General features: G+C 48.4%; 1 protein-coding gene across 3 annotated transcripts in view; it reads right to left on the minus strand.

The window, feature by feature from the left end:
• Positions 1 to 24,984, minus strand: part of LOC147116001 (beta-arrestin-1-like) — a 66,878-nt gene that overhangs the window by 15,075 nt on the left and 26,819 nt on the right. For 2 of the 3 annotated variants that reach the window (XM_085990709.1, XM_085990710.1), the window contains exons 8-11: positions 24,585 to 24,720; positions 8,762 to 8,846; positions 8,087 to 8,159; positions 5,741 to 5,878 (exon numbers count right to left, since the gene is read on the minus strand). In XM_085990709.1, coding sequence (XP_085846835.1) covers positions 5,741 to 5,878; positions 8,087 to 8,159; positions 8,762 to 8,846; positions 24,585 to 24,720 — 432 coding nt within the window. The remainder of the gene's footprint in view (positions 1 to 5,740; positions 5,879 to 8,086; positions 8,160 to 8,761; positions 8,847 to 24,584; positions 24,721 to 24,984) is intronic. The other variant, XM_085990711.1, reaches the window with a different exon arrangement.

Consider the following 24,984-nt stretch of genomic DNA (forward strand, 5'->3'; position numbering starts at 1 on the left):
CTACCGCCTCTCGGACCGTCAGCCTCCTCGAAAAACCCCCAACGGAGCGCAAGTATGAAACCCTCAAAGCGCGGTTACTGCAAGTTTTCGGGCTCACAAAATCGGAGCGCGCCCGTCGATTACTCGCTATGCCCGGGCTCGGGAACTCCAAGCCTTCAGAGTTGATGAGCCAAATGCTCACACTCCTGGGCTCAGAACGGGAATGTTTCCTATTCTGCGAGATTTTCCTCAGCCAACTGCCTGAACAGGTACAAGCTGCCCTGGCCAGATCTGAAACTGAAGACTGCGCAACACTCGTGGCGGAGGCTGACAAAATTTTCGCTGTAACTCGACAGTACTGCACCGCCACGAGGCACCCATCCCCCACAGACGCCGCCCCAGCTCGTCAGCCTGCTGGGCTGTGTTTCTACCACACGCAGCTCGGCGCGAAGGCGAAGCTTTGCCGCCCTCCCTGCAGTTTTCCCCAAACAAAAAACCAGCGTCGTCTGACACTGCGGCCACCAAGGAACGGGTCTAATGGGCACCCTGCGGCTGCGATGGTGATCGGCAACGCGGGATAGATGCTGTTCATCACCGATACCCTCTCCGGTCGTCGTTTTCTGTGCGACACTGGAGCGCAGTGCAGCATTTTACCCGCGTCCGCCCTCGATGTGCAGACGGGGAATCACGGCCCCGCCCTTGAAGCGGCCAATGGCGGCACAATTTGGACCTTCGGCAGATGGCGAGTGGAGTTGTGCCTCGGGGGGCAACGTTTTCACTGGGAGTTTGTTATGTCCAAAGTTTCCCAGCCCCTCCTCGGCACGGATTTCCTGTGCGCCAACAGCCTCCTCGTCGACGTTCGGAACCGGCGGCTGATCAACGCAGCCACTTTCAATTCCCTTCTGTGTTATCGCAGTAACACTACGTCACGCACCGTCTCCTGTGCGTTCCCGACTCCTGATGAGTTCGCTCGCCTGCTCAGCGAATTCCCTGACCTGACAAGACCCACGTTCTCCTCCACAGCCACGAAACATGGTGTGGAACACCACATCACCACCAGCGGCCCCCCCGGTCTATGCGCGGGCCCGGCGCCTGGAACCTGGCAAGCTGGCGGCCGCAAAGGCGGAGTTCGCCACCATGGAACGGTTAGGGATTATTCGCCGGTCGAATAGTCCCTGGTCTTCACCCCTCCATATCGTCCCGAAGCCTGGCGGCGGATGGCGGCCATGCGGCGACTATCGACGACTAAACAACGCCACCACTCCTGATCGGTACCCAACTCCCCATATCCAGGATTTCTCTGCCCATTTGGCAGGGAACACCGTTTTCTCAAAAGTCGACCTCGTCCGAGGCTACCACCAGGTCCCAGTTCATGCACAGGACGTCCAGAAGACCGCAGTCATCACCCCATTCGGCCTCTTCGAGCTTTTACGGATGCCGTTTGGGTTAAAGAACGCTGCCCAGGCTTTCCAACACCCGATGGACTCCGTGCTGCGGGACCTCAAATTCCTCTTCGTCTATCTGGACGATATTCTAATTGCCAGTCCTACCAAGGAAGAACATACCTGTCACCTACGCACCCTTTTTCAACGCCTCAGCCAACATGGCCTGATTATCAACCCGGCCAAGTGTCAGTTTGGCCTGCACCAAATTGACTTCCTCGGGCATCGCAGCACCTCAGAGGGAACGGTTCCTTTACCTTCGAAGGTAGAGGCGGTGACATCCTTTCCACGCCCGCAGAACATAAAGGCCCTGCAGGAATTCCTAGGCATGGTAAATTTTTACCACCGTTTCGTGCCTAAGGCGGCACTACTCATGCGGCCCCTGTACGAGGCCCTCAAGGGCAAGACTGGCAAGAACCCGGTAGACTGGACGGATGACATGGTCCGAGCGTTCGCCGACACCAAAAGCGCCTTAGCCAACGCACCCGCTGCCAGGAGCCACCATCGCCCTCACCACCGACGCGTCGGACTACGCAGTCGGTGCTGTGCAACAGCAGTGGGTGAACGGGACGTGGCAGCCGTTGGCAATCTTCAGCCGTCAACTACGGCAGAACGAGAGAGCATACAGCACGTTTGACCGGGAGTTGCTCGCCCTTTTTCTGGCCATCCGCCATTTTCGGTTCCTTCTGGAAGGACGTCCTTTCACCGCCTTTGTGGACCATAAGCCGCTGACCTTTGCCATGTCCAAGACCGCCGAACCGTGGTCAGCCCGACAGCAGCGTCAACTGACCTACATATCCGAATTCACCACGGATATACGGCACGTGGCCGGTAAGGACAACCTGGTGGCAGACTGCCTCTCCCGCGCGGTCGTCAATACGGTTCATTTGGGCATCGGCTACGCCCTCATGGCAGCGGACCAAGCCTCAGACCCGGAAGTCCAAGCTTACAGAACGGCCATCACCGGCCTCCAGTTGGCCGACGTCAAGTTCCATTCGGCAGGTACCACGCTGTTGTGTGACGTCTCCGTACAGGATCCTCGCCCTGTCGTGCCGGTCGTCTGGCACCGCAAAGTGTTCGACGCCATACATGGGTTGTCACACCCTGGAATGAAGGCCTCTCAGAAGCTGATGTCCGCGAAATTTGTATGGCATGGCATGCATAAAGATGTCCGCGACTGGGCCAACACCTGCGTGGTCTGCCAAAAGGCAAAGGTACAGCGCCACATCAAAGCTCCGTTGGCCGCCTTCACAGTTCCGGAGCGACGTTTTGACCATGTCAACGTGGACCTGGTAGGACCACTCCCACCCTCCCATGGTTTTTCACACATCCTGACCATGGTTGACCGCACCACCAGATGGCCAGAGGCGGTTCCCCTGTCATCCACTACTTCGGCGGACGTGGCCAGGGCGTTCATTTCCTCCTTGATCGCCCATTTTGGAGTGCCCGCAGATATTTCATCGGACAGGGGACCGCAGTTTTCCTCCGAACTCTGGAATGCAGTGGCCCAAGGACTCAGTGTCAAATTACACCGCACCACAGCCTACCATCCACAGGCGAATGGCCTCTGCGCACGCTTCCACCGCTCAATGAAAGCCACCCTGAGGGCCAGCCTCCAGGACGCTGGATGGGCAGACAAGCTACCGTGGGTCCTGTTGGGCCTTCGCACGGCCCCCAAAGAAGACCTTCACTCTTCATCTGCGGAACTTGTGTATGGTCAGCCGCTGCGAGTCCCAGGGGACTTCCTACCAATATCGACGGAGCCATTGTCCGCGTCTGCCCAGCTTGCTAGTCACCAAGAGGTGGCCAGATGTTTCGCACCGGTGCCCACTTCGCACCACGGGCTGCAGAGGTCACACGTTCCCATGGAGCTTCACAAGGCTGAGTACGTTTTTATTCGCCATGACGCACATAGGGATCTGCTCAAAGCCCCATATACCGGTCCCTTCCGCGTGTTGGAAGCGGGGGACAAAACCTTCATGGTAGATGTCAGTGGTAAACCGGACCACATTTCGGTCGATCGCTTAAAGCCAGCACATTTGAACCTCGACCGTCCCGTCGAGACAGCATAACCGCCGAGACGGGGTCGGCCACCTATCGTCGTTACGGCAGACCAAGTGCGACCGCCCATCAGACCGCCGGCCGCCCTGCAGCCTCCGCCTCGAGAGTACAGGAGTCGTTCTGACAGGCTCGTCAGACCCCCTCACCATTTGACTTTGTCCGTTAAAGCGAATTCTGGGAGGGCGCATGTGGCAGAACCACTGAATGACTCTGGCAAACTGTACATAATTCTCTTTAACGATGTTCTGACACCAGCCTAAGCCTGTACCATTGTGTTAGGCATTACTGTGTTTTGTATATAGAATTTGCATGTACGGGGCATGGCCCCTTTAAGAGCACGGGAAAACGCGGGTAAACGTGATGACGTCACGTTGCAAACCACATGACTGCCCAGGCAGTCCTCGTGGCATCTCCGTTGAATAAAGACCTGTTTCATTGTTCTCCTGTGTCGATCTCAGTTTTTCGAAGGAATTCGTCAATTCCTACAACGCTACATTTAAACAAGGCGTCCCTCGTCCTGCAGCAAATCAGATTGCAGTAGGGGGTACTACACATAAACATGCAGCTGAAAGCACGGCCTCCAATGATGCAACGATTAAAAGCCTGCTGCAATCAGGCATGGAGCAATAGGGGAGATTCCAATTTTGCAGAGCGTCCCTCGTCCTGCGGCTAATCATATCAGATTCCAATAGTTGGGGTACAATTAGAGAGAGAGTTTTCTTTCCTGTGGCAAATCCGTTAGAGGGCAGTAGCAGGCGCTAAAATTAGGCAGATTGCCCCAAGTTTAGCGACACGTCAGTCAGAGGGCAATAGAGGTCGCTACCATTAGACAGAGGGTCCCTCCTCCTGCGGATGATTAAGTGACATGTAAATTTATTTCCTGATTTATTCACTCCTGGGATGGCGGGACTGTCGTATGAGAAGAGATTGAGTAAACTAGGCCTGCATTCTCTTGAATTCAGAAGAATGAGGGGGGATCTCATTGAAGCACACAGAATTATTACAGGGCTTGATAGGGTGGATGCTGGGAGAATGTTTCCCTTGGCTGGGGAGTCTAGAACCAAGGGCCACAGCCTCAGGATAAAGGGTAGGCCATACAGGACTGAGATGAGAAGAAATTTCTTCACACAGAGGGTGGTGAATCTTTGGAATTCTCTACCCCAGAGGGTTTTGAAGGCTCAGTCATTGGGTATATTCAAAACAGAAGTCGATAGATTTCTGACTAGTAAAGACATCAAGGGATATGGCGATAGGGCCAGTGAATGGAGTTGAGGCAGAAGATCAGCCATGATCTCATTGAATGGCAGAGCAGGCTCGAAGGGCCGAATGCCCTACTCCTGCTCCTATTTCTTATGTTCTTATGTACTTCAATATCCTTTCCTGGTAGCTTATTTCACAACTTGATAACCCTTTGGCATATGCAAAGGACCCAACGCCTGTTTCAAGTGTGGGCACTGCAAGCCAATTTTTTGGCCTTTACCAATATGGCCGGAAATGTGCATGTGCTTCCTGCCCGCTATACTGGTGACTTAGTAGGCCAGTTAGTGCCCAAAAAATAGGCACAGCACGGCCAAATTAAAAAACCCATGCCAACATTTAAGAATAGGTTAGGTAGTCGTTTGAAGTAAAGTGGGGATAAATGAATATGGGCAGACACATGGGATTAGGACTACTGCTCATGTGGAGGAAGAGCACTAACACTGATTGGTTGGGCCAGTCAGCCTGTTTCTGTGTTGTAATTTCTATATAATTGTAGTTGCAACTACACATGTACACAAATATCACTAAACATGTACATAAATAGCACAACAGTGCATGTACACAACTTTCAACACTGTACACTTGAATATCACAACTTACATGTACACAAATATTAAAACTACACATGTACACAAATACTACAATTTGTACATGCATCGCTGAAGTTCTGTGAACACATTAAAGTGCCCACCCCAAAAAATAACCTCACACGAGTGAGGGTTTCATTGTGTGCAACTCCATTTTGCATTCTCAGAAACCTTTCTCCACCATCACTGTATTGCTACACGTGATTTGGGATGGTTTCATTGTGTTAAAGGAGGCTGCAAATTGTTGTGGATGACAAATGAGGCAAATGATTGCGATGAGCAGTTGCACATGCCCAAATCCCAGCACAAACACAGGAACATTTTACATGTAAGAGATGGATCTTCAAAAGAAAATGTTAAATCATTGCCCCAGGAGATACCTAGTGCACCATAAAACCTGCCCCGACTTACATAGTGGTGGAAGCCAAGTTGGTGTCTTCGTGTCTGATTTTTCCATCCAGTGCCAAACCGTGCTTCTCACGGTTATTAGCAATTATAGGATGGAGCGTGTACACCTTGTTTAGAGTGCAACCTGGACTGACCTGTTCACTGAGCAAAAATACACTTATCAACACAAGTGAAATGCAAAGGAACAAAAACTCCAAACACCTACACCTGTACATCCCTGCAAACACCCCAACCAAGCCCAGCAACCATCATATCCAGTCCATAACCACCTCCGAACCACCTAGATACACCCCATAAATATTGTAAATACACCTTGAAACACTCCAAATATATCCAGTGAACACTTCTAATCTACCCCATAACCACTAGCAATATAACCTGTAAACATCCCAAATACACCCCATAAACAGCAGAAATACACCTCGTAAACACCCCGAATACACCCCATAAACAGCAGAAATACACCTCGTAAACACCCCGAATACACCCCATAAACAGCAGAAATACACCTCGTAAACACCCCGGCCTGGAGTTTCCGCACTGGCTGGAACCGACTGAAATAGTGCAAAGGATTGGGGAATTTAAAATGTAATTGAGATATGCTCGTAACCGTTTCCCCGATCTTTTACATTGGTTCAATATTCAATTCGGTCAAAGCAGTCCCTGCTCACAAAACTGGCTATGCCCCCTGGTCAACAGGCTGAGTTTCTGTCGATTGCGCTCGTTTAGGGGCGTTCATCACATGGCCTGCAGCTGCAGTGACCTGCAGTCAATTGAAGCCTCACTCAGGTCTGTTTCTCGCACTGGTGCAACAATTACTTTAAATTACTGTAAATTCAGTTTAAATGAGTTCAAATTCAGTCAATTGATCTGCCTTTGGTACATTACACTTGTGACCATATTGGGGACTTGGCCTGGAGGGTGTTGCATGGAGCAGTCCCGTGCAATAAAGTTTTAAGTAGGTTCACGGACTCCCAGGCCGCCTGCCTTTTCTGCGGCCTGGAGGAGTCTGTGTTCCACATTTACATGGAGTGTGAGAGGTTGCAGCCCCTCATCCACTATTTGAAGGAGCCGCTTCTCGATTTTTGGCTGCACTTCAGTCCCACGCTCCTGATCTTTGGTCACACGGTGCGGAGGGGAGTGGGCAGATCGGAGGACCTCCTCATAGGACTGCTCCTGGGCCTGGCCAAAGTGGCCATTAACTGGTCCAGGCAGCGGGCGGTCAAGGGGGTCGTTCGGCCCAACTGCCTGCCTCTCTTCCGCGGCCACGTTCATGCCCGGGTGGCCCTGGAGATGGAGCACGCGGTGTCCGCCGGCACGCTCGAGGCCTTCCGCGACCAGGGACTGGAGTACCTCATCACCCCGGCCAACACAATTTCAATTTAATTTGTTAAGTTTCATTTAATGTTTTATTAGTTACAGTTTATTTGTTTATGGTCCCCACAAAAAAAAGAGTGCACCTGTGACCACCAGTCAATTGAAACTACTGATGGGTCTGTTTCTTCAGCTGCAACAGTTACTTGAACACGTTTTCAATTTAAATTAGTGTAATTCCGTAATCTTGAGGCTACATTGGTCAATTTCCAATCAATAATTGATTACAATCGATAATGCTGCTCGATTGCATTGATTCATGGGAGATTTTAGTTTTGGGCTTATGCAAATGAGTTTGAGCGGAAACTTGGGCGTAACTTCACCTCGGCAAAACCGGCGCAGTGTCCAGCGCATTCTGGGCGCATTTTCACGACTGCGCCCCTTGCGGAAACACCAGGCCCTTATAGATTGATCACAATGACACTCCAGGATAAAAAGCTATAGTTTTGGAAGAGCAAACATAGGAAGCAAAGGTTGCTGAGGTAACAATGTAACAGGATATTGCCCAGGATGGGGTTGTATGTCCAGCCATGTGTTCAATGACCTAAGGGTCATAAAACACCCAACAAAGTTCCAACTCAAACTGGAATGAAGTGTACTGCTCAGTATGTAGTCTACAGTGAATGTTTTGAAACAATAATAAATGAAGTTAAATGCCAGACATATTTCTGTCTCTAGCTTTTCGAATCTGTTATTATAGCCAAGACCCTTGCCCTACTGCAGGTCAGATGCCTGCTGCCTAGGTGGAGATGTAGCCCCATAGCTCTTCAGGGTGTGTGTATTTGCTTTCTTTGTATTCGGACAGTATTGCTGCTGGGAACTGGACTGGGACATGCAAATTCATCATCGATTGCTTTTATCAAAGAAAGGGAATAAAACCACATACTAAGCAAACTTTGCTTGTCTCGCTTGTACTGATTGCTACACTAGGAAGCTTTACTAAAGCGGGGTTCCAACCTTGACCGAGTGCCTTACTTCACTTCCTCGACAGCCACTGTGTGGCTGTATTTGTCATGTGAGTACAGCACCACTGCCGCAATCTGGTTAGCTGAGGGCAAAGACAATGCAGTTGACAATCTCTGAACAGTTCAAAGACACACCATCATTTTCAGGAACAAAAACATTTCACTTTATGAAAAGAGAAAGGGCTTGCATTCATATGGCGCCTTGCACGACCTCAGGACATCCCAAAGCACTTTAAAGCCAATGAAGTACTTTTAAAATGTAGTCGCTGTTGTAATGTAGGAAACGCGGCAGCCAATTTGCGCACAGCACAGTCCCACATGGTCCTGACATGGACCTGCCTTTGGCGTATATTTTCATTAATTGAGAAGGGAGCATGATAGCTGCACCTGTGAACTCTACGGGGTAGATTTTAGACTTGACTCCAAGGCGTGAAACTGAAGTAGTGGATCGACCGCCAGAAACTGACCAATTTTCATTTCCACAATGGAACGTCCTGTAGGGCTCAGTACCATTGAGCAGGTCAGGGAGTAGGCCTGAACCAGTAGTCTCATAGTAAGGCTCATTTATTTTTTAAGGACTTAAGTGTCAATGTATCAGATTGCATTTAAACTTTTTATTGACGTAGACAAGCCAATTTTTCTTTGCTACAAGCCCTGACTCCATTACCCGCCTCTTTCTCCGTACCGATTATTTTGAGCTTCTTCACAGTCTTGTTGGAATGGTTGATCACCTCAACGCTGACGTGAACTGGCTCACCGTGGTAATAAATCTATAAAACAGTGCATTTCAAATCAGGACAATATTTCACAAAGATCACATTTGGCCCATTTACCTCATCCTTCCATAGCAACCTACCGTCCTGCATTCACAGAGTCTAACTGCCTCTTGAATTCAGAGTTTTTGCCATTCTAGGTACTGATCGCTCTTCCTGACATCAGTCCTGAGCTTGCCTTTTACCAGTTTGTACCTGTGTGCCCTTGTCCTACAATCAATGGTTTAACTTTAAATAATGACTCAGGATTACCCTTTACTGGTCCACTTAATATCTTATTGACCTCACATTTGCTTACCTTTCAAAGGAGAAGAGCCCAAAATGATCACGTAACTGAGCTCTCTGACACTGGGGGGGCAATTTTACTGTCCAGCATTCATCATGTGGCAGTTTGGTGGGGGATGGTGGGGGCTTCTTTTTTTTAATTCACTTATGGGATCTGGGCGTTGCTGGCAAGGCCAGTATTTATTGCCCATCCCTAGTTGCCCTTGAGAAGGTGGTGGTGAGCCGCCCAGCGACGATGAAGGATCAGCGATATACATCTAAGTCATGATGGTGTGTGACTTGGAGGGGAACTTGGAGGTGGTGGTGTTCCCATGTGTCTGCTGCCCTTGTCCTTCTAGGTGGAAGAGGTCACGAGTTTGGGAGGTGCTGTCGAAGAAGCCTTGGTGAGTTGCTGCAGTGCATCTTGTAGATGGTACACACTGCAGCCACGGTACGTCGGTGGTGGAGGGAGTGAATGTTTAAGGCGGTGGATGGGGTGCCAATCAAACGGGCTGCTTTGTCCCGGATGGAATTGAGCTTCTTGAGTGTTGTTGCAGCTGCGCTCAACCAGGCAAGTGGAGAGTATTCCATCACACTCCTTACTTGTGCCTTGTAGATGGTGGAAAAGCTTTGGGGAGTCAGGAGGTGAGACACTCGCTGCAGAATAGCTAGCCTCTGACCTGCTCTTGTTGCCACAGTATTTATGTGGCTGGTCCAGTTAAGTTTCTGGTCAATGGTGACCCCAGGACGTTGATGGTGGGGGATTCGGCGATGGTAATGCCGTTGAATGTCATGGGGAGGTGGTTAGATTCTCGCTTGTTGGAGATAGTCATTGCCTGGCACTTGTGTGGTGCGAATGTTACCTGCCATTTATCAGCCCAAGCCTGAACGTTGTCCAGGTCTTGTTGCATGTCGGCATGGACTGCTTCATTACCTGAGGAGTTGTGAATGGCACTGAACACTGTGCAGTCATCAGCGAACATCCCCATTTCTGACCTTATGTTGGAGGGAAGGTCATTGATGAAGCAACTGAAGATGGTTGGGCCTAGGACACTGTCCTGAGGAATTCCTGCAGCGATGTCCTGGGGCTGTGATGATTGACCTTCAACAACCACAACCATCTTCCTTTGTAGTAGTTATGACTCCAGCCAGTGGAGCGTTTTCCCCCCCGATTCCCATTGACTTCAGTTTTACTAGGGCTCCTTGATGCCACACTTGGTCAAATGCTGCCTTGATGTCAAGGGCAGTCACTCTCACCTCACCTCTGGAATTCAGCTCCTTTGTCCATGTTGGACAAAGGCTGTAATGAGGTCGGGAGCAGAATGGTCTTGGTGGAACCCAAACTGGATATCAGTGAGGATGTTGTTGGTGAGTAAATGGCGATATCCGTGCTATGTTAAAAGCACGGTCCATCGCATTCAATTCTGGGGACATGGATGAGTACAAGAAATCAAGGTACGACCTCAGAAAAACCATCAAAAATGCAAAAAGACAATATACGGACAAAGTGGAGTCACACTATCATAGCTCAGATTTGTGAAGGATGTGGAGTGGACTACAATCTATTACGGACTACAAAGGGAAACCCAGCTGTGTCATGCCCAGTAATGCCTCTCTCCCGGACGAGCTCAACACTTTTTAACGCCCGGTTTGAGGCCAACAACAATTGGCCTGTTACAAGGGCGCCCGCAGCTTAGGATGACTGGGTCTTCTCAATCTCCGTGGTTGGCGTGAGCAAGACTTTTAAGAGAGTGAACACCCACAAAGCACCCGGTCCAGATGGAATCCCTGGGCGTGTCCTTAGAGCATGCGCTGACCAGCTGGCAGCAGTGTTTACGGATATATTCAACCATTCACTGTACCAGTCTGTAGTCCCCACCCGCTTCAAGATGACGTCGGTTATTCCAGTCCCCAAAAAAACAAAAGTAACCTGTTTAAACGACTACCGCCCCATAGCACTCACTTCTGTCATCATGAAGTGCTTTGAAAGGCTGGTCAAAACCTACATCAACTCGTTACTACCTGACACACTGGACTCATTCCAATTTGCCTACCGCCCAAACAGATCTAGGGATGATGCCATCGCCACTGTACTGCATACTGCCTTATCACACCTGGATAAGAGGAACACCTATGTGAGAATGTTGTTCATTGATTATAGTTCAGCATTCAATACCATTATCCCCTCCAAGCTTGTCAACAAGCTCAGTGAGCTAGGACTTAACACCTTCCTATGCAACTGGATCCTGGATTTCCTGACGGGCAGACCCCAGGTGGTGAAAATAGGCAGTAATACCTCCTCCACACTGATCCTGAACACGGGAGCTCCCCAGGGTTGTGTGCTCAGCTTCCTTCTGTGCTCCCTGTTTACTCACGATTGCGTGGCCACGCACAACTCCAACTCCATCATCAAGTTTGCTGATGACACTACCGTTGTAGGCCTGATCACAGATGGCGACTATGGTGTATGTAACCTGTTCCACCTTAAGAGAACTTAAGCCTGTTCCACCTTAAGAGATGTACTACTTTCTCTGGCTGCTGTATACGTAATACCGGTGGTGACCACCGGTATATAAGCACTGTGTAGTAATATTGTATTTTAGTATAGTCCTGACCTCCAACCAGTAAAGACCTGTTGAACTTAATCTTGTAGTCTGTGTTAGTAATTACAACTAGAACACACAGACTTAACAGTGGCGACGAGTCCGATTCTTACCCTGCGGCAGTTTATATCCACGGCGGCTTCGTCCACAGAACGGACGTCGAAGAGAGGCTTCCACCCTCATCACCCTGCTGGAAGACACGGCGCGCAGCAGACATCGAGAAACCAGAGTGCAGAAGACATCCTGAACTCGAAGCCTCCATCAGTGGCTGTCAGCTATCTTCTTTCTTCCTCGGTGGTGGGTAAGCCGGGCAGCGACGCGACCAGAAAGTCGGCCGCGTTGGCTGTACAGACGGGGAGGGAAGACGGAGGAATAAGGGCGGTGAGATCGATCGCGACCGGAGATAAGGGCCGGGCCGCATTCGGGCCGAAAGGCGCAGTGCGGGGACATCGATCGCGGCTGGTGATAAGGGCCGGGCCGCATTCGGGCTAAAAAGGCGCAGCGTCTGGGGCAACTGAAGGCACGAGAGCCGCGGTGAAGCGGAGACAGCGTCGGGGGACGGGTGAAGACCGCCAAGCGCGGGAAAACCGCCATTTTGTAGGCGGAGGACGAAGACAAGAACGGGAAGCCGCTATCTTGGATAAAAATAAAAATAAATTAAATTGCAACGATGCCTAAACATGGGAACATTAATGCCTTTGATAGCGACATCGAAGATTGGGCCATGTATGTAGAACGCATACAAAATTATTGTAAAGCAAATAAAATTCCAGATGAAGAAAAAGCACTAACATTATTAAACTTAATGGGTGCGAAGACATACGGACAATTGAAACACCTTTTATCACCAGATGAACCGGCGGATAAGACGTTCGAGGAGATTGTTACTGTCCTGAAAAATCATCTAAACCCCACGCCGCTGATGCTAGCGGAACGATTTAAATTTTACAGCAGAAGGCAGCTGAAGGATGAAAACAATGCTGAATATTTAATGGAATTGCGTAAGCTAGCAAAGTACTGTCAGTTTGGAACGAGACTGACAGAGGCGCTACGAGATAAATTTGTGTGTGGTTTATTAAAAGAAGATACACAAAAGCGACTGCTCGAGGAGAATGAGCTGACGCTTGAGAAAGCGGTCACTATGGCAGCAGCACACGAAGCCGCAGCGAGAGGCACGGCAGTAATGCAGCTACGGTCACCGGAACTCAGTACAAATAAATTGGGTTTGAGTACTGTAAAATGTTATCGTTGTGGAAAGACAACGCACGATCAGAACCAGTGTTGGTTTAAAAACCAAGAATGCAGAACGTGTGGCAGGCTTGGCCACATAGCTAAAGTATGCCGGTCAGGAAAGAAGACCAGCAACAAAAAGTCACCGCAAGGAAAATACATAAAGGTACACAAGGTGACAAAGAACAGTTCGACCGAACAGAAGTCAGATTCAGACGCTAGCAGTAATGAACTGGGTAGCTTAAGAGTACACAACGTTGGTAAGGATGCAGATCTCCAGACAATTTGGGTCACCCTTCAGATAGCAGGAGTCCAAGTAAAGATGGAATTGGACACTGGATCGGCATTGACGGTCATGAATAAGAAAGATTACAAAAGGTTATTCCAACATATTCCCTTACGGGATACGGAGATTATATTGAAAACATACACGGGGCAAAGAGTGTACCCCATCGGAAAGATAGAGGTAAAAGTGGTCCACAAGGGCGAAGAAAGCCAAGTAATGGACTTATATGTGCTACCTGAAGGAGGTCCACCACTACTGGGACGGGAGTGGATTAGGAAAATGAATATGGACTGGCACTCCTTGAAGGCACTAACGGTAGATTCCGGGGAAACAGATGTCAAACCTAAACGATTGTCCAAAATATTGGATGATGCTAAAGAGGTGTTCCAGCAGGGACTGGGAACACTGAGAGGAATTACGGCAAACATCAAGATTGATGAACATGCACACCCAAAATTTTTTAAAGCCAGACCGGTACCCTATGCAATACGACCTACTGTAGAAGCGGAACTGGAAGCGCTAGAATGTTCAGGTGTACTGTCTAAGGTAGATTGGAGTAAGTGGGCTATGCCCATTGTTCCCGTTATGAAACGTCCTTCGAGCAACAAGCCAGGAGAACCAGGGAAGGTTTGCATCTGTGGAGATTTCAAAATCACCGTTAATCCGGTGCTTCACACGGTGCAGTATCCGCTTCCGCGGATTGAGGATATTTTTGCTTCGTTGTCTGGCGGGAAACACTTCACCAAGATAGACCTGGCACAGGCGTACTTGCAGATGGAGGTTGAAGAAGAGTCACGCCAATACCTCACGATCAACACGCATCAAGGTTTGTACCGGTACAATAGGCTGGTTTTTGGAGTGGCATCGGCTCCAGCAATTTGGCAGAGGGCCATGGAGCAGGTATTACAGGGAATTCCAGGCACACAATGTTACCTGGACGATATTCTGATTACAGGTGATGGTGATGAAGAACACCTCGCAAACTTGGAACTGGTGCTCAACAGACTGAAAGAGTATGGACTTAGAGTTAATTGGCAGAAATGTGAGTTCTTCCAGAAACGGATCTCGTACTGTGGTCATGTCATTGACCGGGAGGGGCTTCATAAGTCTCCTGACAAGATAGAGGCAGTTGTAAAGGCTCCCGCTCCGGATAATGTCTCTCAGTTGAGGTCGTTTCTAGGATTGATTAACTATTACCATAAATTTCTACCAAATCTATCCACGGTACTGCACCCGCTAAACGCTCTTTTACAGAAGGGGGTACCATGGGAATGGAGCGAAAACTGTAAGAAGGCATTTCGCAAAAGCAAAGAATTGATCACCTCAGAGGAAGTGTTGGCTCACTTCAGCCCGACACTGCCAATTCGGTTGGCTTGTGATGCTTCTCCATATGGTATTGGGGCAGTACTCTCACACAAGTTGCCAAATGGCACGGAAAGGCCAGTCGCGTTTGCATCCAGATCATTGACCTCCGCTGAGCGCAACTATGCGCAGATCGATAGGGAGGCTCTCAGCCTTGTATGGGGAGTGAAGAAGTTTAATCATTACCTGCAGGGCCAAAAATTCACACTTCTGACAGACCATCAGCCGTTGGTATCCATTTTTAACCCTAAGAAGGGTGTTTCAGTGATGACAGCACAGCGTCTCCAGAGATGGTCCCTTTTCCTAGGGGCACATCAATATCAAATAGAATTCAAAGGTACGAAGCAGCATGGCAATGCTGATGGGCTGTCGCGCCTGCCACTACCTGAAGAAGAAGAAACGACGAAAGTTGACCCTGTTGAGTTATTTCATTCGACCATCATCGAGTGTTTACCAGTCACCAATGCAAGTATTGAAAGAGAAACCAGGAACGACCCGACACTGTCCAGAGTCTACGAGGTGACAGTGAAAGGATGGCCAACACGTGGTGATCCTCTGTTACCGGCATTCTCGGCAAGGCGAGACCAGCTGTCCGTCTGCCATGGTATTTTGATGTACGGGACAAGAGTGATTATTCCTCCCAAGTTAAGGGAAAGAGTTCTAAAAGAACTGCATGAAGGTCATCTGGGGGGAGTTAAGATGAAAAGTCTTGCTAGGGCTTATGTATGGTGGCCGGGTATTGACCAACAGATAGAGGAGTTGACGAAAAGCTGCGCTGGGTGCCAAAAAGTGCAAAATGCACCTCCGATCGCACCACTACACCCATGGGAATGGCCTTCAGCCCCATGGCAACGCGTACATATTGACTTTGCTGGTCCATTCATGGACTCCATGTTCCTAATTGCGGTGGACGCACATTCCAAATGGCCAGAAGTGATCAAGATGAATACCATTACTTCAGAAAAGACAATTGCGGTGTTAAGAACAATATTCGCAAGGGACGGATTGCCAGAACAGATCTGTTCGGACAACGGATCACAGTTCGTGTCGGAAGAATTCCAAAAATTCTTAAAGAAGAATGGGGTGAAACATTATACCTCTGCCCCATATCATCCGGCGACAAACGGGTTGGCCGAGAGATTTGTCCAAACATTCAAAAAGGCAATAAAGGCCATGAACGATGATCAGATTCCACTACAGCACAAGGTGGACAATTTCCTAATGGCATATCGAAACGCCGCTCATGCAGTGACTAACCAAAGTCCTGCCATGATGTTTTATAACAGGAAGTTGCGGTCCAGGTTGGACTTGTTAAAACCAAATGTGCGGAGGGAAGTGGAAAACAAACAGTTCCGGCATATTAATAACAAGACCACTCGAAGTTTCGACGTAGGACAACCAGTGTTGGCAAGGGGCTATGGAAACGAAAAATGGCAGTCCGGAACAATTCGGGCCAGACAAGGACCTCTAATGTACACAGTAGATATTGGTAACAATGTGATAAGGCGTCATGCGGATCAACTGGTAGAATCGAGAGCAAGGGTCGAACCCATGGTTGCGACAGAGACAACTGTGGAAGACGTTAATGAACCTGAAGCATCTACCTCGGCAGGGAATGTACCCGAGGATGATAACACCCAATGCATGGGAGACCAACTAGAGGAGTCACCTCAGCAACAGGAATCAGAGACCACTGAAAGGCGTTATCCAAACCGAATCAGAAGGCCTCCTGAGAGACTGAACCTTTGAACTGTTTATACCTGAAGTTATATATGTTATTATGTTATGTTAAATGGGGATATGACTGTTAAGCTAAAAAGGGAGGATTGTGGTGTATGTAACCTGTTCCACCTTAAGAGAACTTAAGCCTGTTCCACCTTAAGAGATGTACTACTTTCTCTGGCTGCTGTATACGTAATACCGGTGGTGACCACCGGTATATAAGCACTGTGTAATAATATTGTATTTTAGTATAGTCCTGACCTCCAACCAGTAAAGACCTGTTGAACTTAATCTTGTAGTCTGTGTTAGTAATTACAACTAGAACACACAGACTTAACAGCGACGAGACAGGCTACAGGGAGGAGGTAAGAGCCCTAGCAGAATGGTGCAAGTACAACAACCTCTCCCTCAACATCAGCAAAACAAAGGAGATGATCGTGGACTACAGGAAGCGGCAGGGGGAGGGACACACCCCAATCTACATCGAAGGGGCAGAGGTGGAGAGGGTTAGCAGCTTCAAATTCCTGGGTGTATTCATTACGGAGGACTTAACGTGGTCCAATCACATCGACGTCGTAACCAAGAAGGCATGCCAATGCCTGCTCTTCCTCAGGAGGCTGAAGAAATTTGGAATGGCCCGCCAGATTCTCACCAACTTCTACCGGTGCACCATCGAGAGTATCCTGTCCGGCTGCATCACTACCTGGTATGGCAACTGCACCGCCACAGACCGCAAGGCTCTACAGATGGTGGTGAAAGCTGCACAACATACTATAGGAATTAAACTACCTGCTGTGCAGGATATCTACCCTGAGAGGTGCCGGGGGAAGGCCCTGAGAATCATCAAAGACGCGAGCCACCCCAGCCACAACCTCTTCGCCCTGCTCCCGTCCAGTAAGAGATATCGAAGCATACGGTCTCGTACCAGCAGGTTTCGAAACAGCTTCTACCCCCAGACCATAAGACTCATGAACGAATAATTTATTATATTTATTACTGTTGTTTTATTTATTATTACTGTATTTCTATTAGTATTTTTATCATTGCTATGCCATATTTATTCCAATGTTGGGAGGACTCGTAAAAATCAACATTTCATTGTGCAGTACACACGTTTGCTGCATATATGACAAATAAAATTGAATTGAATTGTAAGTCCCGCTCCTCCCAGTAATGTCAGAGGAAGGCCCGATCCATTATCATGGACGGGTTTCATTTTAATAAATATGGCGAGCTGCCAGCGTTGAATGAGCTTTGACAGGCAGCTCACTGCTCAGAGCGAGTTCTCCAGAGAGCCAAGCCAGGAGTTTTGGATTAAGGGGTGGGGGGCAGTCAAGGAAATCCTAGTGGAGGAATGGTAGCATAGTGGTAATGTTACTGGACTTGTAATCCAGTAGGCCTTGACTAATGATCTGGATACAAGTGTTCATAATCCCACCATGACAGCTGGGGAATTTAAATTCAGCTAATTAAATAAATCTGGAATAAAAAGCTAGTATCAGTAATGGTGACCCATCTGGTTCACTAATGTCCTTTAGGGAAGGAAATCTGCCATCCTTACCCAGTCTGGCCTATATGTGACTCCAGGCCCACAGCAATGTGGTTGACTCTTAACTGCCCTCTGAAATGGCCTAGCAAGCCATTCAGTTGTCATGAAGGCGGCTCACCACTACTTTCTTAAGGGCAATTAGGGATGGGCAATAAATGCTGGCCTTGCCAGCGACGCCCACATCCCATGAATGAATAAAAAAAGGCCACGGGAGTGAGTGGGAAGATTTCTGTGGGGCCACAAAAATCATTGGAAAAGCTGGTTTTAAACATTTTTGGAGAGCCCCTGCAACAACCCTTTAAAGACTGCTGGTTTGGCCCCTCACGCTCAGTTCCACTGGGCACAGCACTCTGACCAGTGGAAGAGCAAAATTGCATCAGGGTCCTAACCGTGTCTTAGGTATTTCGCTGAGGCTCCCAGCCTGTTTTGGCCGGGATCGCTGCCAGCCTAAATTGAGGCCCGTTCGAATATCGCATCGGGCGGGTCTTGGACGAGAAGTCATCAGTGAGATTTTTTAATTTTTTTTAATGTTGTCTCCCTACCGCCCCATTCGTGCAGAAAAACAGGGCAGCTGTGAGACAAAAATTGCCATCTAGCAATCAATCGTGTGACCTTCTTTGCACTGCTGCCAAGATTGGGATGTTTGCTTACACGTCAATGATCAGAAGTGCAGGCTGACCAGGCCAGGTGCGGACTTGTACTCTATCGCTTGGGACTATAGCTTTGCATTCTGATAGTTCTATTGGCTGCAGTGCTTCTCACGTTTCTACTGGCCATGAGGGAAGCCCCTTAGAAACAAGCTGGTTCCTGCCGAAGGGAAGAGCTGGATGAGGTGAATGGGATTTGTAGTGTATGTACTTTGAAGAAGGAACTATATTCTGCAGCCCCTGTATACTGCAGTACCAGTAGTGACCACCCCGGTATATAAGCCTGTGTAGTAACTTTGTATCGTAGTTCCAGTTTTGTCTCCATTCAGTAAACACCTGTTATAACCAACTCCTGCAGTCCGTGTCTCAATTACACACGGACGTTACACTGGCGACGAACAGATCCGAACTTACCTACAGTTCTGCACCACCTCACGGGGCTCCATCCCTGAAGCGAAGTTGTTCGAGGTCGAGACCAGAAGGAAGAAATCCAAAAAGAAAAAAAAACAAACAGAAGAAACGGGCGTCGACCGTGGGCAACCGCCCTCTGATTCATCGAATTCGAAGATTTGCAGGAGAGGCTGTCGAGAGCTGGGCTTGGTTATCCAGTCTATGGTGTTCCAGCTAATCGGGCTGGTGGCAGGTAGTACACTGATCCTTCCTGGGCTGCGGCGGGCTAGAGCTCGATCGGGTGGCTTTTCAACGGGGCCGAGCAGCGTTGTCGGGAAGAGGAGAGAGAGAGAGAGAGGGTGGAGCACACAGGGCGTGGCAGGTGCTACGAATCCGAGCAGCGTACAGACCCGAGAAAAGGGAGGAAAGTGTCCCATAGGGTCTGCTCTGACGATGGGAACAGTAATTAAAATTAAAGAAATTAGAAGCGCAGAAAGCCGCGAGGAGCTGCAGTTTGCCACGGGGACTGCGGAGAGCGGCGTTGGCAGCAGTGCAGGGGGAAGTGCGCGAAGACCATAGGGCGTCGCCATCAAGGCATAAAAACGCCAGCAACAGCGCTAGCAGCAGCGGAAAAGACAGAAAGCGCGGGAGGCGCCATCTTAATCCAGCGGGGAAGAAGGAAAAGCGCGGGAGGCACCATTTTGCTCAATCGGGGAAGAAGGCAAAGCGCGGGAGGCGCCATCTTAGATCTCCAAGATGCCGAAGACTGGCAATATCACTGCCTTCGATAATGCAATAGAAGACTGGACCACGTATGTGGAAAGAGTCGAAGTATATTGCAAGGCAAATGAAGTAGCCGATGAGAAAAAGGCATCGGTACTACTAAACTTAATGGGCGCAAGAACGTACGGCCTATTGCGGAACCTGATCACTCCAGTCAAACCGATGGCGAAGAGTTTTAACGAAATTGTTGATATCCTACAGGAACACCTAAATCCTACACCGCTGCTGATAGCAGAAAGATTTAAATTCCACAAGAGAAATCAGCATAAAGATGAGAACAATGCTGATTACCTTACGGAACTACGCAAGCTATCAAAGCACTGCCAGTTTGGAGCAGGACTGGCAGATACCCTACAGGACAAATTTGTCTGTGGACTCCTGAGTGAAGGAACCCAGAAGAGGTTACTCTCAGAGAAAGAGCTGACGCTAGATAAGGCTTTCAGCGTGGCAGTATCGTACGAAGCAGCAGCAAGGGGAGCTGCGGAAATACAGCAAAAGCCACAGGAATACGGCACCCATGAAATGACACGGGGATTTGAAAAATGTTATCGCTGTGGCAGAACAACCCATGACCAGAAGGACTGCTGGTCCAAGGACAAAACATGCAGGCAATGCGGAAAGATGGGACACATTGCACGAGTTTGCAGGTCCGGGAAGAAGACTAACGACAACAAAAAGACTACTAAGGAAAAGTACAGGAAAGTACAAAAGATGACGGACAGTAGTTCCGAAGACCAGAAGAGCGATAGTGAATCCGGGAACAAGAGACTAAGCTGTCTCAAACTACACAACGTAATCACAAAAGAGGATCACCGAACCATTTGAGTCACCCTCACGATAGCAGGGTCCCAAGTCAAAATGGAATTGGATACAGGATCAGCCCTGACTGTCATGAATCGACGAGACTACGAGCGGCTATTCTCACACATACCCCTGAAATACACATTCATTGTCTTGAAGACATACACGGGGCAGAAAGTATACCCCAGAGGGAAAATAAGGGTGCCTGTCGAATACAACGGCAAGGAAATACAGAAATTGTATCTGTACATACTGCAAGGTGGTGGACCACCGTTATTGGGACGTGAATGGATCAGAAAGATAAGTTTAGACTGGCACTCCATTCAGGCACTGATGGTGGCTGGTAAAAAGGATGACGACGTCACACCTGGACGATTGTCAAAAATCTTGGCTAACGCTAAAGAGGTATTTCAACAAGAACTGGGAACTCTTAAAGGCGTAACCGCCTCAATAAAAATAGAAGAGAATGCAATTCCCAAGTTTTTCCAAAGCAAGACCGGTACCGTATGCAATTCGCCCAGCCATCGAGGCAGAGCTGGAGAATCTGGAGAATGCAGGCGTGCTAACTAAGGTAGACTGGAGCGAGTGGGCGACACCCATCGTTCCTGTCATGAAGAAAACGTTAAACAATAAGTCTGAGGAGCCAAGGAAGGTTCGCATCTGTGGGGAGTTCAAGGTGACTGTGAACCCAGTCCTTCACACAGTACAGTATCCTCTTCCGAGGATAGAAGATATTTTCGCCTCACTATCTGGAGGGAAACGTTTTACAAAAATTGACCTAGCGCAAGCATATTTGCAGATGGAGGTTGAAGAATCCTCTAGGAAATATCTCACGATAAACACTCACAAAGGTCTTTACCAGTATAATCGACTGGTATTCGGAGTTGCATCAGCTCCGGCTATATGGCAAAGAGCGATGGAACAAGTCCTGCAAGGGATTCCGGGGACTCAGTGTTACTTGGACGACATCCTAGTGACAGGTGAAAATGACAGTGAACACCTTGCCAACCTAGAGCAGGTGCTCACTAGACTAAGAGAACATGGGCTACGAGCCAATCGCCCCAAGTGCGAGTTTTTTAAGAAGCAAATATCGTACTGTGGCCACGTGATTGATGAAGAGGGGTTACATAAGTCCCCTGACAAAATTGAAGCGGTAGTTAAGGCTCCAGCGCCTGAAAATGCATCGCAACTGAGGTCATTCCTCGGATTGGTGAATTACTACCATAAGTTTTTGCCGAATTTGTCCACAATTCTGCACCCACTGAACGCCCTGCTACAAACTGGAATAGCATGGAAATGGAGCGATGAATGTAAGCGGGCCTTTCAGAAGTGTAAAGGCCCGATCACTTCAAGAGAAGTATTGGCTCACTACAACCCATCACTACCGATAAGACTGGCGTGTGATGCGTCTCCCTACGGCGTTGGAGCGGTACTGTCACATAAATCCCTTGATGGTTCAGAGAGGCCGATAGCTTTTGCGTCACGCTCGTTAACTGCAGCCGAGCGTAACTACGCCCAGATTGACAGAGAGGCCCTCAGCCTGGTGTGGGGGGTGAAGAAGTTCAATCAGTACCTGCACGGACAGAAATTTACTCTACTAACTGATCATCAACCTCTTGTCTCCATTTTCAACCCTAAGAAGGGCGTCCCGATAATGACAGCACAATGGCTACAGAGGTGGTCCCTTTTCCTAGGGGCACACCAATATGACATCGAGTACAAAGGAACTAAACAGCATGGGAATGCTGATGGATTGTCGCGCCTACCGTTGCCGACGGTGGAAGAAGCACCTGCAGTGGATCCTGTGGAGATATTCCACTCGACAATAGTCGAGTGTCTACCTGTGATGAATGCAAACATAGAAAAGGAAACACGAAATGACCCGACACTCTCCAGGGTCTATGATTTAATGGTGAAGGGATGGCCAGCACATGGCGAACCACCGTTGACAGCATTCTCGCCGAGAAGAGAACAGCTGTCAGTGTGCCGAGGAACCTTGATGTGTGGATCCAGAGTAGTAATTCCCCCCAAATTGAAGGATAGAGTGCACAATGAGCTTCATGAGGGTCATCTGGGAGGGGTAAAAATGAAGAACTTAGCCAGAGCGTTTGTGTGGTGGCCGGGAATCGATAGAGAAATCGAAGAAATGACCAAGAGCTGTACAGGATGCCAGAAGGTCCAAAACGCCCCACCACAAGCCCCTCTACATCCATGGGAGTGGCCCTCATCTCCATGGCAAAGGGTACACATTGATTTTGCTGGTCCATTTATGGACTCGATGTTTTTAATTGCAGTGGATGCACATTCAAAGTGGCCAGAGGTAATAAAAATGTCCTCAACCACCACAGAAAAAACCATCACAGTCTTACGAACCATATTCGCCAGAAATGGGCTGCCTGAACAGATTTGCTCCGACAATGGACCACAGTTTGTGTCTGAAGAGTTCCGGAGGTTCTTAAAGAACAATGGTGTTAAGCATTACACATCCGCCCCATATCATCCAGCCACCAATGGATTGGCTGAGAGGTTCGTTCAAACATTCAAGAAGGCTATCAAGGCAATGTGTAATGAAGACATACCCCTACAACACAAGGTGGATAACTTCTTGTTTGCCTACCGGAATGCGACACATGTGGTTACCAACCAAACTCCAGCCATGATGTTCTTCAATCGAAGACTAAGATGCCGCTTGGATTTGGTTAAGCCAAACATCAGAAGAGATGTGGAGAACAGGCAGTTTCAGAATATGAATGAAAGGCCAACCAGGAGTTTTAAGATAGGTCAACCAGTTTTGGCCCGGGACTACCGCACAGAGAAATGGCAGCTAGGAACGATCTGCACACGGCAAGGACCTCTAATGTACACTGTGGACGTTGGAGAGAGCATTGTAAGACGCCATGCTGACCAGATTCTAGAGTCACTGGAAAACGTCAAATCCACACCACGATCCGATACACCTGGTGATGAAACCGAAGTACCAATTGCATCTACCTCAGAATCGGTGATATTGGAAGCAGACGAACCAGCAACGACGTTGATCCCGAATCAACTTTGCCAGAAGAACCTGATACCCCAAAAAGGTGTTATCCAGACAGAATCAGGAAGCCTCCTCAAAGACTGAATTTATAATTGCTTAACTTCAGCTAATGTATATAGCAACTGTAATTGTAAATATGTTATTTAATTATTAATCGAATGTTATGTACTGTTTAGCTAAAAGGGGGGGAATTGTAGTGTATGTACTTTGAAGAAGGAACTATATTCTGCAGCCCCTGTATACTGCAGTACCAGTAGTGACCACCCCGGTATATAAGGCTGTGTAATAACTTTGTATAGTAGTTCCAGTTTTGTCTCCATTCAGTAAACACCTGTTATAACCAACTCCTGCAGTCCGTGTCTCAATTACACACGGACGTTACAGGATTGGATGGAACAAACATTCATTTCAGCTCAAGAACCCGAGCTCTAGTTGATCCCAGGTAATGGGGATGGAAGTCCCCAGTGCAATAGGGTCTGGGCAGCCTGGTTTCTGGAAGCTCCAGGTTTCAGGCTTGTCACCTCAAATCCCAGGTAAAGGGGGTGAAAACCTCCCCTCTTTGATGTTGGATGCAATGTTGGAGTGTTGTTAGAATCCTGTTCCTTTTCTTTTGAGATCTAAAAGGTTGACCCAGATTCAAAGCAGAGGGGTTGAGTGTATCTAACCTGAACAGGTGCTCTTTCAATGAAATAAACTTGCGTATATCTAGCACCTTATCATGTCCTCAGTACATCCCTTTACATCCAATTACTTACGTTTCAAATGAGTTACTGGATTTATGTGCGCAAACGTGGCACCCAGTTTGCACACAGCAAGGTCCCACAAACAGCAACTGAGATGACTGACCAGATAATCTGTTTTGGTTGTGGGAGAAGTAGTGGCCAGAACACCAGGAGGCTCTGTGCTCTTCTTTCATGGGATCTCTTACATCCACCTGAGCAGGAAGATTGGGCCTCATCTCAAAACCTGTTATTCAATTAGTCAAGCATGTTCTGTCATTTATAGATTTCTGTTGACTGTCTCCGATTGCCAGGGTAGAACATGGTTTACCGAACACTCACCTCTTTGTTGAGTGATGCTTCTAGGTGGAGAGGTTTGTCTGACATGAGGAATTGTCTGGTAATTTTTGCCACCGGCTGAAAATTTGGTTTATCAGGAGCATGCTGCACCTTGCGGATAACCATGGACACATAACTCCTGGGAGAAGAAAGAATTGGGAAAATGGATCACCCACACCAACCAATTGTAACTGATTTTAGATAATGGAACAGCATTTAAACTGAACTATGATGGTCTGGGTTCCTTTAAAAGAACATATTGTGCACAGATCAGCCAATCCAATGTGTATGTGTGAGAGGATATATTGCATGTATACATGAGCAAGTCCATTGTGTGCACTTGCACGTGGATCTATTGCGTAGATTTATTGTGTGTACATTGATTCATTGTGTACCTATATTG

Source organism: Somniosus microcephalus, chromosome 6 (assembly GCF_052327205.1).
Source record: "Somniosus microcephalus isolate GS21.2 chromosome 6, FLI_Smic_1.0, whole genome shotgun sequence".
Lineage (NCBI taxonomy): Eukaryota > Metazoa > Chordata > Chondrichthyes > Squaliformes > Somniosidae > Somniosus > Somniosus microcephalus.